This window comes from Anser brachyrhynchus (genome assembly GCF_964034855.1).
Source record: "Anser brachyrhynchus genome assembly, chromosome: 2".
Lineage (NCBI taxonomy): Eukaryota > Metazoa > Chordata > Aves > Anseriformes > Anatidae > Anser > Anser brachyrhynchus.
Genome location: NC_137695.1, coordinates 5,544,171 through 5,560,251, shown reverse-complemented (window position 1 = coordinate 5,560,251; position 16,081 = coordinate 5,544,171). Strand labels below are relative to the sequence as shown.

The window sequence follows — 16,081 nt, the reverse complement described above, 5'->3', positions numbered from 1 at the left end:
AATTTAACATCATGAAATCAAAATAATTTAACATCATGAAATCAAAATCAGGAATACCAAAGTAGCTGAAACTGTTAATTCTTTTCAGTTTATGTAAAGTCTCAATGAAATAGTAGCAAAACCAAGTAGATACTGAAAAGGGTCCCCTTTAGTTTTCACTGATCAGAGTGAATTAGTGGTATGTGTGAAAGAGTATCTTGAAGGAAACTAAAGGGTCATTACATCAATATAAAGAAGAAACTCAGACTTCTGTTAAACTGTGGAAAGCCAAAAGACTGGGTGAAATCATGGCAGGACGTAATGTTTCCAGTGGCAAAATTAAATCTACACAAATTCTCACCTCATAAACCTGGCCAACTTCATAATCAGAAAATAAAACAATAGGTGGATTGACATGAAACACAGGAACAAGTGAGGTATCACTGAAAGAAAGGAGAAAAAAAAAAAAGGAAAGATTTTCTTACTGCCTGGTTCTTTACATACTGACAAAATCCCAAATTTCAAAGTGTATCCTTTAGCAAAATCAAAGTGTCAAACAGACATACTCAATTTCCTAAGAGGCCATACAGATATTTAGCTCAAAATACCTATGTGTAAATGCACAGTAACTCTACAGTGGAGCTCTTTGTGGGCTCTAGTTCAGAAGCAAAGAATTATATATACTGCTTACCCTTTATTAGCTTCTGCTATGATTTTTTCCATCTTTTCTTGAGAAATGACAAGAGATTTGCCTCCATGAAGAGTATTTGGTGGGAAAAAGCGAGGGTTCTTCAGATAGTTCTGTCTTTTCTCAAGTTGGGCAAGATAAGCACATTCTCTTTCTCTCTCTGCTTTGCACTTACTGCCTTTCCAGGCCACCTCCTGTGAGGCATTAGATTTCTTTGAAAAACAGACCACGGTGCAAAATTAAACACTGCAACTTTAAGGGTGATGAAAAAGCTGTCTGTACACGACTAACTGAAGTTAGACAGCATTGAAAATTCATATAAAAACATTGTATTTTTCTTTTCTTAACTGACCAAAGAAAAATACCGGAGACAAATTAGTAATGCAATGAGATTCAGCCTTTGTTATAGGATTAGCAATAGGCCCCACAGTTCTGACAGACTAAAATCAACGAATCTGTAAAACTTACCTTACTTGTCTTTTTGGTCTGGTGGCTAGAGTCTGGAGTTGAAGGTAGAGTTAATGTGGATAAAGACACATTTGACAGGCTACCAGATATTTTCTGGAGGTGTGCAATTCGTGCAGTCATTTGGTCCTGCAAGTCTGAAGAAATTCGCTGTTTAAAACTAAATGTCTCCTTGATGTAGCCAGGTTCTGGTTTCCCTGTAATTCAAAGAAAAATATAATTCTGTGACAGAAAAACATGAGTTAAAAGCATTTATTCTAAGCATAAGAACTTGTTTTAGTCTCATCAATGGTAAAAAACATACTTTAAATCCTCTAGAATTTCATTTATATTTATAGTTTATTTTGCAAAAATGAAGCAAAGTAATAACAAAACCTTTATAAGTATTAGTTAAACAAGCTATGTAGAAAGTTATATTACTGTCAGAAAGCTGTATTAATCCTATGAGTGTGACTTAGAATGTCCTGTTTGATTTACAAAAAAATCTATATGATGGACCTATGATAGCCAGAAAATCCACATAAAAAAGATGTACCATCCAGCCCCATGCTCTTATACTTGGACAATGAAATTGCCACCTTAGAGGAAACTCCACGATTTTAGATTTTTGGCTTTCCTTTGTATTACAATTGATAAACAATCTAAATCGTGGAATTTGTGATTAAATGTTACTGTTCTAAAAAGTCTAAATTATTGTCTGCTGTAAAAGTTACCTTTTGGTGCTCTAGTAACAGGTAATTTATCAGTGATGTAATCATCAGGGCAGGTTAAATGATTTTTTCTAAGAAGTTCATTATCCACAATCCACCTAAAAGAGGATGCCACTACAACAGTAAAACAGAAAACCAAAGATAAGTGCAAAAGCTTAAGATACAATGATCTTGATCAACTCAAAGTTATGTTCTCTTTTTAACCCATCACTGTCAGGTAATATTTTTGGATAGATAAACTGTCTGGTATTTTAATCCCAGGATGTGGACACGTATCTCCACAATTTTAAATTCAGTTCAAACTCAGCTATGCAGTCATCAGAGAAACATCTGATCTTTGTTAGTTGCTGTTACATAGCAAAGTGCGTATGTTTGTTACAAAGCTAGGTGGGAAAGCAATTAATAGCAAGTCTAATACCTTGAAAACGACTTGGTTGTTTTGTTTCTTTCAGCGTTAAGCAGATGTTACCATTCTTGAAGGTCTGCACAAAATCTATCAAAGTTGCTCTGTTGATGTAAAGCCAAACTAAAAGTTCACTGAATCTAGTGTCAGACCTACCAGTGATTCAGACCAACATTGTGTTAGTCTCCCAGTACTATAGGCACATACTGGGGAGAGACCCAGTACAGGGTTTCCTGAATTCTCACCTGGTGGTAATCCCGTTTTGTGGAATTCTTCCCCAGCATCTACCTTCAGCACATTTAGGGCCCTTTCTTCTTCAGCTCTTGCTCGAGCCTGGGCTTGAATGATGTTCTCTTCTACTCTATCAGCTTCTGTCAGTCGGCAATTATACTCTGCTACAAGCTGTCATAGGCAAGGATGAAGTGACTGTAGTTTAAACTGCCACAAATTATTAAATATCTCCTTACAGATAAATGGTTTCTATTTGCCTATGAGAGGTAAATAGAGAGCTTAATAAAACATCATTAATTTACATCAATAAATTGGCTTGCTAAAACACCTTCATTTCCATCATTTAACTTGTGCTGGGTGAGAAGCACTATCCAGCTATCCATATATCAACAAGAATGTGTGAAAGATGACGACACCCTCTCAGGAGGAGAGAAATGTCTCTTTTACCTTCTGTGGGACACTAGCTACTGAAACACAGTTTGCCTAAAAGTGTAGGATTAAGTTTAAAGTGAATGTTCCCTCCTAATTATTAGAAAGGCCCCCAGTACATGCCAGCAGTGATAATTTACTTCTCCCTAGGTATTTCGGATCACTGCTCAGTGTGGTAAATGCTTTATAAGCACATCTCAGAAAGAAAGGACCAGCCTCAAAGAAGTTTATAAAGAAAGAATAATAGTGGAAGCACAAGGACATACAAGATGAATACCAAATAAAACTGAGAATCATTGGTTTCACAACACCTGTAGCCTATCATGTCACAAGGCTTAACCATTTGGCCTTTTTTTTTTTTGCTTGTTTTTATTAGAAAGGGCAGGATGCATTCAGCTAAAAATAGATGATTTCTCCTGCCTTCTCATTCTAGGATCCTTCCACTGTCAATGGAAAACAGGTAAAATTCCACCCTGTATCAAAGTAGGTACCTAAAATGGATCAGACTGTGCTCCCTAAAAGCTGCCTATTTCTCTCTTTTTCTGAGGATATAGAGAGCCTTGGCTGATTAGTTCAGATGTAACATACAAGTAAGAGACATGCACTTTCAGGTGAAACAAATCTCAACCAAGCAGCCAGTGTCAGGAAATAGTATTCATATTTATTACTCGGACCATACTGTGTCCACTGATGCATCTATTTGCTTACACATTCATATTTGCCTTCTTTTATTTTATGGAAGACCTAGAAATAAAGAAGTAACAATGAAACCCAAATAGAGCTCCAAACTCTGCCTTGGTTTTTACTTGTACCTTCTGTAGCTCCTCTGTGAAAGCCTCATGATAAACATCCTCTCCTCCTTGGGACTTGATCCAGTTTGCCTCTATGTCTGCCCCTATAACATCTCCAGTGTACAGGTCCTTAAAGGTGCTGGCCAACAGGTGGGAGATGTCCTGAAGAAAGGAAACGAGGAGATTAACGCTCAAGGCCTGAGAAAGGAACAGAGAATATCCTGGGAGCGAGACAGGGGTTAAGAAAGACAACATGCTGCAGTGATTAAGTAATTACATAGGCCTGCAGAACCTCGCGTAGACACACACACACTTATTCCCTCACGGGCAGTGGAGCTTTAGGGATTTCATACCGCACCACCGAGCTCCAGTGCACGCGTTCAACCGACCGGGATTGAAGGAGGGAGGAGGAAAAGTGGTGAAAAATGTCTGAAGAAAGGGGGGGGGATGTAAGAAAGGGTTGTATGCCCCGTTACCTTACCTGTGAGCGGTTGGGGAAGCTGCACCCAGCCATGGCGCCGGGGTCCCCCTGGCTGCCCTCAGCCTTCAGCCGCCCGTTGCCCAACGACCTGGCAGAGGGCAAGGGCCAGGCCCAGCCCACGGGGAGGAATGGAGCCCCAATACCAGGGGTTAACCGAGCCCCAGCTCTTCCTCACCCCTCACACACCGCCATTCCTGCCGCCACAGCAGCTCTGTTTGTGTAAATTGTCACGGTAACAGGAGCGGCTGGTTGAGGGCGGCACCCGGTGCCTCTGTGAGGCACACTTACAGTCCTTCTGCCCTGACAGAATGGGTAGTTTCTGCCCTCTTTTAAAGCAACAGAGTGGTATACATTAATAACAACAACAAAATAGAAACAAAATGTTGATTTGAACCTTCTGAGTTGATATGAGCTTTTTGCACGGCCCCTCCACCATCAGCAGGCTGTGGTACAAACCCCTAGTTTCGCAGCCGAGGAAATGAGGCAAAGCCTTTCCTTTTCCTAGAGCTTCCCCAGCCGCCCAAAGAGGCAGGCTTTGTCCCTGAGGCTGGGCTGTGAGGGGAGAAAAGCTGCGTAGTTCATTATCAACCCAAAAAACTATCAATCTTCCCTCTCGACCTGCTATAGCGCCGCGGCTGTGTACGCCGGTTGCTAACAACAGCTGCTGGAGTGGGTGATATTTTCCTTAGAAACCATCCTTGCATAGCTTTTAGTGTTTGTCTTGCCTGCTTTCTTTTATTTTTTTTTCTTCTTTCTCCCTGCATCTTGCTGAGAGGGAAGGAGCCAGCTGGTGGGTCATGGGGCATCTCCCTCACTATCCGGGTAGCTCCTGCTAAGGGGGTTTGCAGGGTTTGGACATGGAGAGAGGGATAGGCAGTATGCTTGTGTGTTACTGCCCTCTGATGGCACTCCACAGGAAATAACCATCGCAAAAAATAATTACAGTTTTCCAACCCTTCTTCGCCATGAGCAGATAAGCAAGAAGCATCGGCTGCAAGCCCCAAAATGGTGTTTGTAGGCATGGGACACATGGGTTTGTGACTACACGGTTAGTGTCACAAGCTGTAGTTCGTCACTTCAACACAATCTGCATTTCACCATTGGAATACGACATCAAATTAGACTCTGAGGAATGTTGTGTTTTTAGTTTCCCTGTGAAAACAGAAACTTTCCCAAGGGAAAGCTCAGCAAGTCTGTGATATCCTGTTCCAAAGGTTAAGGAAAGTCAGAAAAAATGTTGTCATCTGACAATGGTAAGACCAGGTACGTGTGTTTTCACATAGAAAAGGTTCACATCTTTGTTTCTGGTGGCTGTGAAGGCACGTAGGTGTGTGCTTGCCTTTAAAAGTAGGTTGGAGGATCCACGTTTTGACATGTTTCCATAACAGAATTCCAAGTTTTCTTGTCATGTGCTATTACAATTAATTGTAACATCTGTTTGCTAGATGGAATGTTAATAAAATCCAGCATTTTTTAAAGAATTCATTCCTAGCCTTGCAGAAAGCCTCAGAGCAGTGGCAGTAAAGCAGATGTTTTTGTTTAAAATAGTATATACATGTGCATGAAAACTGACTGTGGAAAAAGCTTTCTGTACTTTCATCTTTACTGTCTTTCAGTAAAATCGCCAAGCAGATCATCTCACTTTTGAAACTGGATGCTTTTTTCCAGCTGCAGTCCAGAAATACACCGTGGAATCTGGAAGTGAAGGTGAGATCTGTCTGCCCAGTAGTCAAATGCAAGATCAGAAGGGAGTTCCTACAGTCTGGTCCAGAGCTATACATAGTAATTTCCTATATGATACTGCTGCATTTTTTATTAGATCTCTGTTTTTAAGCTGTCATCACTTATTCATATAACATTGAGAAATAAATGCCACTGTTCCTGTTGTAAAGCTGCTTAATTCACATATGTATTTACATTTCCATATGAAAACTTTAAAAATTAATAAAAAATTGCATTTATATCATTCTCTTTATCACCATTATAATATACTTAACTTCCAAAGGCTGAAGAGAGACTTGTGCTTGTAGGAAATGTTAAAGGCATAATCAAACAGAAACTTTAGGCTACATTTACAGATGTGACTTGTTCAAATATAAACACTTTCTCTGACTGCCATGCATGACTTCTACCAGACATTTTATTTAGTGTTTTCCCACTGTATCATGTAAGTTTGGATGTAATGTTAATGTTTTAGAAGAGACTCCCGAGGGACCCATTTCATATCATAGAATCCTAGAATAGCTTGGGTTGGGACTTTAAAGATCATCTAACTCCAACCCCCCTGCCATGGGCAGGGATGCCACCCTCTAGATCAGATTGGCCAAGGCCACATCCAGCCTGGCCTTGAACACCTCCAGGGATGGGGCATCCACAGCTTCTCTGGGCAACCTGTTCCAGTGCCTTGCTACCCTTACAGTGAAGAATTTCCTCCTAATGTCTAGTCTAAATCTATCCTCTTTTAGTTTAAGACCATTCCTCTTTGTCCTAGCATTATCTCCCTGACTAAATAGTCCTTTCTCCATCTTTTTTATAAGACCCCTTTAAGTACTGAAAGGTTGCAATGAGGTCTCCTTGAAGCCTTCTCTTCTCCAAGCTGAACATCCCCAGCTCTCTCAGCCTTTCTATATAGCAGAGGTTCTCCAGCCCTCTGATCATCTTTGTAGCCCTCCTCTGGACTCACTCTAACAGCTCCACATCCTTCTTGTGCTAGGGGCCCCAAACTTGGACACAGTACTCCAGATGGGACCTCAGGAGGGCAGAGTAGAGGAGGACAATCACCTCCCTCAACCTACTGGTCACACATCTTTTGATGCAGCCCAGGATGCAGTTGGCCTTCTGGGCTGCAAGTGCCCGCTGCTGGCTCATGTTGAGACTTTTGTCCGCCAGAAAACTTCTGGTTTATATGCTTCTGCATGCAGTGTGGAGCACAATGGCATTTCTCTAACAGGAAACTAATCTGAAACTAAATTCTCCAGGTGTTCACCTCATGTGCTTATCAGCTAATGAGTGCTTAATCTACAGGGCCAGGCTAAAGCTAATCTTAAGTAAAACATCCGCAAACAGATACAGAGTGGATATCATCTCCTGAGCACCAACTTTTTTTTGCACTGTGGTTCTGCCTCTTTTGCACCAAACTTCTTTCTAAGGTAGACAGAGCCTAAGTCATAGATCTTCGAGGAACCATAAGTACTGGATTATTCCACCCTTAAAAGTAGTCTTGGTGTCTTGTCAGGATCATATTGCTTTTTTACATTTATTTTGTTCAAAGTCCCCAGGTGGTCCCCACATATTCTTGTTATTCCACCAGGATCCTTAAAAGTTCAACTGTTTGGACGTTTTTAGGATTTTCTGAAAACAAGACAAGTCATACAGGCTGCAAGTGGAATTTTTTAGATATGGGACAGTACGAGAAATGATATTGCAGTACTATCTTTTGCACGGGAAGAATTGCCCCATTTTGCATACTGTCATCTGGGTAACAACAACAAAAAAAGATTTCCAATTATTTCTTTTCGTTTATTAAGGTCTCCTTGGGTTTGGGGTCTTCACGAAACAGTTCCTAAAGTACTCTGATGAATGATTCACTTTGACATTGCTGCCCTCCAGTGGTCTTGTTAAGGTTTCCATGTATCCAAGAAAGCCTTTAAAAATACTGTACTTAATCTCCGTTCAGTACTGAGAAGGTAAAAATACTTCTGTCTCAATCTGGCATATTTGTATTGGGTAATTGTGTTTATTCTCTACACTGGCAAAACTATATATTGCAGCTATATATTATCCCATAATTATTGCAGAGCCAAATGCCTCCAAACAGGTATCACTGGAATGCAGGTCTCCTTTGCATGTTACCATGCGTATCTTGAAGGTGAACTAAAACCAGCACCAACAGTCTGACTTTAAAAACCAAGTAAATCTTGCAGACGTGGAGGATGTAAAAATAACCTTTCCGTTTCAGGTGAAAAATGCCAAACCGCTCAGCTTCTGAAAGATGGCTTCTTTCATTGCACTGCTTCCTTGTCCTGTCAAAGCTGGGTTTTTGTTTGTTTGTTCTTCTTCTGATGTCCTAGTTAGTTTAAAGACCATCCATTTCTTACAGGTCTTGCTTTGCTGGCCATACTTAGCTTATCTCCGATTCTCTTTCAGGCAGTTTGAAATAACCTGTGGCTGGCAGTTCCACCTGGATATTCTTTCCATAATTTTCTCCCGTAACATCTTGCGTGATGTTATTTTGTGGCTGTCTCCCGACGTGAGTCAGCCCTTTCACTTGCTTTCTGTTTACACCTTTCTCGACTTTCAGCTTTTCTCTGTTTCCCACACCTCTCTCATGTATCTACAAGTCTGTCCTTTACTAACACATGTCTGTGGCTATTGCTATCCTTCTGCCGGAATACTTACGCTGTAATTTCACTCAAGCCACATGGGGTTTTACAAACCAGACACACCCAACATGTAGGAGAAGCATGTGGAAAACGCATACACAAAGGAGTCAGTCATTTCTGTCTGACAGTGTCTGGGCAGATACATCACTCTCTAATTAAGCTGGAAATGGGCTACGCCTCTATGCAGGGATCCAGCTGGAGTGTGCAGCGCTGGGGTGACACTGGACTCTCAAGCAGAGCAGAACAAGGGGCTCATATTCCACATTCACAGGGCCCTGGGCTCAGAGAGAATCACTTGACTACAGTGTGACCTTTTTTGTCACAAATTATTACATTTAACCCCAAACAGTTTACCCAGTAATGTGTTTTGTTAAAATTAGTGGGCTTCATTCTGTGCTCCATGAGTAGCCGGGGGTCCGTTGATTATTTGCAAAGAGTCTATGAAAGCTAATAGATAAATTTACCACCCAAATTCTGGCTTCTGGTTCCAAATGTGCCTTTGCTCCCCAAAGGAAGGCTTTTTTGTGTGGTCATTAAAAGGATCTTCTCATTGCTAGGATTGATAAATTAATCAGTTTCTTGGCACATCATCTACACGGAGATGGACCAGAGTTGATCTGTCAGATCTTAAAGACTTTTCAGTTACAACAAGATTCAACTGATGCTTAATAGCATTCTTCCACCCTTCAGGAACATCACTAGGGATATGTCTGCACCCCATAACTACACTGCAGATTCTGGAATTGCACAGACATACATGGGCTAGCTTTGTGTAAGCCTCTTCTGTCCTGGAACTGATCTAATACGGCACGGCAGAACTCCACAACAGCTAATTTACACTCCTGAGAATAACCCACTGGTTGACATTTATTAGGACGAAACGTGTTTCTTTCTTCCTTTGATTCCCTTCTGGGCTTGAGTTTCTTTTGAAGATTCTCCTTTTCCTTCCTGAAAATCCTTTCCATCAGCCAGGATTTCTATAGATGCAAAGAAACCTTGGAAGAGGAGAACATGTATGTCTGTTCCTTCTATTCTTCTCCCTACCCTTCGGAGCACCTGTGTGAGATCACAGCACTACTTTTTACCCCTTTGTGACTCATCTGGCCAGGCTCATTCAGTCAAGCCATGGCTCTTAGAAAACCATGGCTTGGATGTGTGTCTTGCTGTCCCAGTGTCTTGATCCTTTACCAAGGTTTCCCTCCTTGTCTCGAAATTTTTAGCACAAGTAATTTGAAAACATTTGTCTTACCTTTACCTGGTAAGATTTTTCTTAGCCTCCTGCTAGCAAGCTTTCAGACAAGATGCGTTTGCAGATGTTCCTCTGCTTCTTTGGTTTGTGCATTGGGTGGATTAATTAAAGAGAAAAATAGAAATTATTCCTCCATGCCTGTCTGTACTCTAGACATCTGTAATTTGAAAATGTGCTGAGCAAGACCCTGCCCTGGTAAACAATGGGATGAGGTCCGCATGTTTGGAGCAGAAGATGGAAAAGACCCACCATACACCTCCAATACAGCAAGGTGTAATGAGGATCTGCTGCCTAATTCAGAATTAAAAGAAACACAAACACCCCTACAGTTAGGATTTTTCATCTGAATTTGTCCTTAGCTCTTGGTTCTGCTTTAATAAGAGTATAAGCAAAACGTTTTTGAAGTAGATGTAAATCCTGGCAGGCTCAGATTCAAACAGCTCACATTTAGCATAAACTGTTGAATCCAGTGTTCCTTCTTGGTAGACACGTTAGGGGCTAGAAGCAGTCACTCGAGAGCACCAGCAATGAAGCTTATAGGGATGTCAGGCCAGGTGAGAAGGAAATTTCTAAAGCGAAACTCAGGAGAAGTGCTTTTTAAATTTTACCTTTGCATTGAGTTATTTTCACCTCCCTGAAACCTACTAATTTAGGCCAAACCTCAAACTGTATCTTTCCTGGCTTGTGGTGTTTTGGGGTGGTGAATGATGTAGGCTTAAATGCATTCATATGCCTTTATCCTCAGGGACTGGGGCACACACAAATGACCCAGAAGGCCTGCCGAGTTAGGCCTGAACAAGAACATCATGTCTTAGTCTGAAGAGATCATCTCTAGGCAGCCGTCCACTTTGGGACAACCATTCACAATATGGGACCACCAGAGCTATCTCCAGAACCCTGACAAGGGTTGGATGGGATGTAAGTAAATTGGTCATAGGCAACACAATGTCTCCTGCTGCAAAGAATTGGAGTGCAAGCAGAGGACATAGGCCATGCTGTGGAGAGAGGTCAGTGACTGATGTCTTCGATAGGAACAGCCTGACGGGTCACGGCTGCTGCAATCTGGCCCTGGCGGTGGAAATGCAAAGGAAGAGGCTTGGATTTCTGGCTTCATTTTCTATTCTTGCTGCCCAGGTTAGCTCCAAACTGTGTCTTGGCTCCGGCAGACTGGGAAGAATCTCACTGGAAATAGCGTCTGCTGGAGTATGGTCAGGCGAACACGGTAGGAAAGAAGAAGAATGCATCCCAGTGGGACAGTGAGAAGTGGTGGTGTCCTGTGGCCATGCAGAGATTGTCATAAGAAACATCTACAGCTGTGTTAGCACCTCACTTTCCCAGGATGTTATTTCATTTTTGCTGGTAGGGAAAGACAGGACCAGCCCATCCGAACCAGCGGGCTTGCATACACTTTTCCAAGAGAGCCTTGCAGTCAAAGAAAACGTGAAGACAGCTGGATTCACCAGCCAGAAGAATGTTGCCTGCCTACAAATTTAGCATCTTCATTTCTGCCCAGGCTAGCAGGACAGATTCAGTACCATTCTTAACTGCACCCAGGAAATCATGAGGCAAGCAAGGCTTGTTTCCATTTACCTTCAGTTACTGCCATCTAACTGGCCTTCAACTATGGCACTAAGACAAGGGCAAGAAATTGCCCCAGTAGGGTGCTCCTGGAATGACTGCTGGTCTCCCCTTTATGCCCTGCTGTAAACTGCACCTAATAACTTGCCTGTCAAACTTAGTACTTGCATTTCCATTATAAAATATCTCTAGGCAAACTATTCTAGGAGCTAGTTATATGAGCTCTTAACATTTCAAGGCTTATTTCTAACATGGGATATTCCCTACTGTTCTAGGCAAGGAAAGGTCCAAGGGAAGCTTTTACTTCTAGGACAGTGTTACCTACAATTGTCTACATTTAGGTGCCTGTCATGTAAGATGCCCAAGGATACATAATACACTTGCCAGGGAGTGGCAGACATTGGCACAACATCTGTTGGGGATTGACAACCTTCTGGAGCAGATGGGACATCCCACTGCACCCGAAATGACGCTAAGACTTCAGTTTTTAGGCACCCAAATACTGCTTTTAAAATCATAAATTTCAAGGAGCACAGAAGCACCCTGAGAGTATCAGTAACAGTGAGAGTATCATTTTTGGTGTTTTTGATATTCAGCAGAAAAGGTGATTTTTCTTTAATTGCGCATTGCTTTAAAAATATACAGCCTTGTATGTCCAAAGTTCAGGCCAGAATTATCCCTGATGCATTAGAAAGTGAGCAAAACCCTTCAAAAAGCTCATTTTAACCTGGGCTGCAGCTGGCACCTTGCAATTAAAAGCGGCAGGTCTGCACCCCTCATCGGGGTTGAAGGCTATATGATGTGAAACAATGAGAACGTGCCTTGTCACGTCCAGCTGGCATGTTCTTGTGCTGAGACACCACCATTGCAACACTTTTAAGTGAAACAGTTCAATAAGCAGCCAAAGCTGGTTTGTTGGGTTGTCTCCTGCTTTGGCTGAGCAACCCGTTTTACCTTTGATCTAAACAGAAAGGAGATCCACCACAGATACAAGCAGGAATGTGTCAGCTATGAGTACAGTTACTGCAGAAAAATCAACGTCCGTGGGAATTCTCACCTTCTGCTCCACCAGTCGAGTTGCCAGAGAGGCTGGAGAGGGTGAAGTTTTCGGGATTAAAGGATCACACGGTGGGCATAGGCGTAGCTTTATTTGAACTAGGTGGATGAGGGAAGCCCTGAAGCTAAGCTTAGGGAGGTGCCTCAGGTGCTACGAACCCAAAGGCAAGACCCAGACCAAGCTTCAGGATTTCTTCTCCAGCTCTTAAACAGACCACAAGCTCTGAGCTGGGATCTCACTGGGATATATTAATAGCAATCTGATAGCTCTGTGTTTTAGCTTCCTTGTATTGTTCCCAAAGGCACGTCTGCATGCAGTTGCACAAACTAGGTCTCCTACAATTGGAGGGGATGCGAGGCTGTTTAAATGCTTTTCTGATTTGGGTGCCCTGCAGCAGGAGCAGGAAGGAAATGAGTCACTCAGCCTCTTTGCTTTGGCTACACCAGGCTTGCAGAACTGAGGAGGAGGCACCAAAAATCAAAAAAAAAAAAAAAATACTTCCTCAATGGGCAGCTTTTGTAGGTCTTTATGCATCCTGTTATCCTCCTGGTGTTTTTTTTTTTCTTTTTTTTTTTTTTTCCAAAAATCCAAATAATACCCCCAGCCAGAGGACGGTGGCTGCATTTGATTCTATGAGGAGGATAAGTACACGTTTTTGAACGTAACAGTTCCACCTGTATATATAAATTTGAATTTTACTTGGCACATAAAGCAAAGGCTCATTATTCCCTTTATAATAAAGATACAGCATGTGATCTCAGGCTTACAATGCTACATCTCTGGAGGGTGTTTGCCCTGCCTGTTTTGAGGTCCTTCAGCATCTTAATTTGGTCCTCTTCATCCTTTTCAAAGGCTTCTCTCTCTCTTCACTGACAGTTTGTTGAATTGTGCTCCTAACTTTCATGTTATGAATTGAAACTAGGTACAAAAAGCAGCTAAATTAGAAGGTGTGAATGCTCTTTTTGAATTAACTCAATAGGATTTTACAAGTTCATCTTTTTATTCATTTGGGAAATAAGCTAATCTAAAAATTAATCTAGTAATAAATTGTAACCTAGGCTGATTTTTTTTCCCCCCCAAAAAAGATTTCAGTATGTGTCTTTCTTGTCTAGTTATTGCTGGCTTTTCAAGAAACAAGGCTAGCTACGAATTAACACCAAACATGTTGGCCATTCATTAGGACTCCAGGAGACACAGGAATTCCTCTTACACCTTCTGTGTAAACATCTGCTCAGGAGATACTAGCAATTCATATTCAAGAACATTTTCATACTCTGCATGAATTTTTCAGATGGAGATGGAGGGAAGTCTGATGTCACTGAGCTTGTGGGAATTCTAGTTTTAACTCTTTGGGACCAGAAGTAGAAATGCCTTACTTGTAACATCACCGATTACCAGTGTTGCACACTGTGGAATCACTAGATCCTCATGTGAGGTTTAAACTTCTACATAACAGGATTTTCTAAAATGTAGGTGTAACTCAGACTTTCCATATTTTCCATGCATTTAAAATTCATGTAAACTTGCTACACTGAAAAAAAGCTGTAATTAGGTAATGATATGGACAATTGCATTTAATTATTGTGATTATCCCAGTTACAGAGTATTAAGCTGACAGCTGAAGAATATTAAAAGGGACAATTATAACATTAATCATCAACCCTCCTCCATACCTAACTTGTATACCCCGGTGCTATTGGTTGTCGAGAGGCAACGGTGCAAGAAAGAAGAGATGTGCGTCAAGCATTCCTGGCAGCAGATGGCTTGGCCTCATGACTGTGGTCTTTTAAGGCTAGAAATGTGCTTTGTAACCTGTACATTAGTTGTTGTGAAGCTCACTGTCCCAGCTCTGTTGTAAATTGTAATCTGTGATGTGTTTGAAGGAGCCAGTAATGGATGAAAGTGGCAGGACCCTGGGGCCAGCCTCCTGCTGTTCTTTTTTTCCTAACAGCAATAATCATGCCAAGAAACCTTTTCATACCAGTATGTGTAGCACATTACCAGGTTCCCCACTTAGGTTATTGTTTCTCATTCATGCAACGTTAACTTCATATTAATGGTCAGATTCACTAACTGACTCAGAGAGTTAGAAAACATACGTAGTTCTCTAGTATTGTGTGGCTGACTTTTACTGTTTACTGATGCATTGAACTGAGAAGATGATGAAATGTATACGTGACATTTTCTTTGAGCTTCCCATTCACTGTTAATAGATGAGGTTTTGATAGCTTAAAAAATTCTCTGGGGTCTCCTCTCCAAAAAAAAAAATCTTGCTAATAGGTGTTTAAGACTAAACATACTTTTCTGTACAGCTCCCTAGTAAAGATGTTGTCATTATCCCAGAATCAAAATATTTAAAGTCTGGGAATTCAACATTAGAGGGCTCACTTAAACATAGATTTGTTAAAACACAGAAATGCACAGAAGTGACCCTCAGACACTTAAAAATCTGTCTTGTACTGAAACAAATTAGTTAAAGAAATACAAAATAAAAAATTCAACACAAGATTAGCCTTAAGGCAAAATTAGTGACACATCTAAATCATACCTAGTGCCATTGTGCAGAGGTAGGACTATTTAAGTGTCTCCTTAAATTCCTGGAGTTACAGTGAGTGGCTTGGAAACACTAAGAGAAACCCAGGTTTATTATCCCCAAATTTCATGTATAATCTCCATTCTTCCTCCATATTCACATCATTTTCTAGTCTGAAATCAATGTGAGTTATGCTGAGCTAGTAACTCTTTCAAGTCTTTAATTGTGACCAACAGAGTAATAGACAAATCTTTTGAATATTTTATTGCTTTATTTGGTGGTTAGAGCTGGTTCTGCTTACTTGTAAGAAATGGGGGGAAACTCCTCCCAAACCTTAAGTTATACAGAGTCTGGTAGGCATATTTCTAGTTTAGAAAGTCAAATTTTCTGCTCAAGCAGAAACACCTCATTAATTTTAATGGGACTCGTATGGGATTATGCCAGCAACAGATTTAGCATAACACATCCCAGCATCTGTAGCTTCGTTTTCCTATGGACACATACTGCTCTTGTGAATGGGAGTAACTGTTGCAATAAACGGCTTAAATGCATCAACATTTTTCTGTCTGAAGATGTTTAGGCAAAGCTGTTCATGGTGATAAGCGAGGAATCTGGCTGCCCTACCCATTCTGTGAACTTTAAGGCATTGCACTGTGCTCATTGCAGTTCAGTCTAGCTTATAAACTACAGTGAATTACTGTGTCCAGTGAGTCCTCCACAAACCCAATAATCTCACTGTTGTTACAGGGCTATAAATCCCATTTCTGAGCTTTTTCCAAATTATCTCCAAAGGGAACTTGATTTCCAAAGGAGCTGAGCTCTGCCAGCTCCTTCTGAGCCGTGAGGCTGCTCTGCCCCACGCTGCAGTGTGTTTCCCCCAGGGTGCAGGACCAGCAGCTGCCAGAGACCTGGCAGTGTTGGGAAACCCTTCCAGTGGGTAAACGTGGGGTGGAGCAGACTGAGCTGCAGGACCAGTCCTTTGAAAACCAGATCTTGCACAGGCAGGGAATGCAACACATTATCAGAAGGAACTCCTAAAGAAAGACAGCGCTGATAACAAAAGAGTGATGACACCATGGCAAAATGTGAGTCATCGGGGTGACTG

General features: G+C 41.4%; 1 protein-coding gene and 1 long non-coding RNA gene across 9 annotated transcripts in view; one reads left to right on the top strand and one right to left on the bottom strand.

The window, feature by feature from the left end:
- The window catches only part of DLEC1 (DLEC1 cilia and flagella associated protein), a 39,576-nt gene extending 34,455 nt beyond the window's left edge, over nt 1-5,121 (bottom strand). For 2 of the 7 annotated variants that reach the window (XM_080581436.1, XM_080581438.1), the window contains exons 1-6: nt 3,718-5,119; nt 2,491-2,647; nt 1,846-1,956; nt 1,136-1,329; nt 671-879; nt 341-422 (exon numbers count right to left, since the gene is read on the bottom strand). In XM_080581436.1, coding sequence (XP_080437562.1) covers nt 341-422; nt 671-879; nt 1,136-1,329; nt 1,846-1,956; nt 2,491-2,647; nt 3,718-3,951 — 987 coding nt within the window. In that variant the 5' untranslated portion in view covers nt 3,952-5,119. Of the gene's footprint in view, nt 1-340; nt 423-670; nt 880-1,135; nt 1,330-1,845; nt 1,957-2,490; nt 2,648-3,717 lie in introns of all 7 variants that reach the window. The other 5 variants (XM_080581437.1, XR_013947045.1, XM_080581439.1 and 2 more) reach the window with 5 other exon arrangements.
- LOC308190293 lies at nt 3,836-15,689 on the top strand. Of its 2 annotated transcripts, XR_013947046.1 has the most exons (5): nt 3,836-3,965; nt 5,151-5,440; nt 5,794-5,884; nt 10,554-10,726; nt 10,840-15,689. It is a non-coding gene; the product is annotated as an uncharacterized lncRNA (long non-coding RNA). The 2 variants fall into 2 exon arrangements; XR_013947047.1 differs by having other exon boundaries at nt 10,554-15,689.
- The last annotated feature ends 392 nt before the right edge of the window (nt 15,690-16,081 follow it).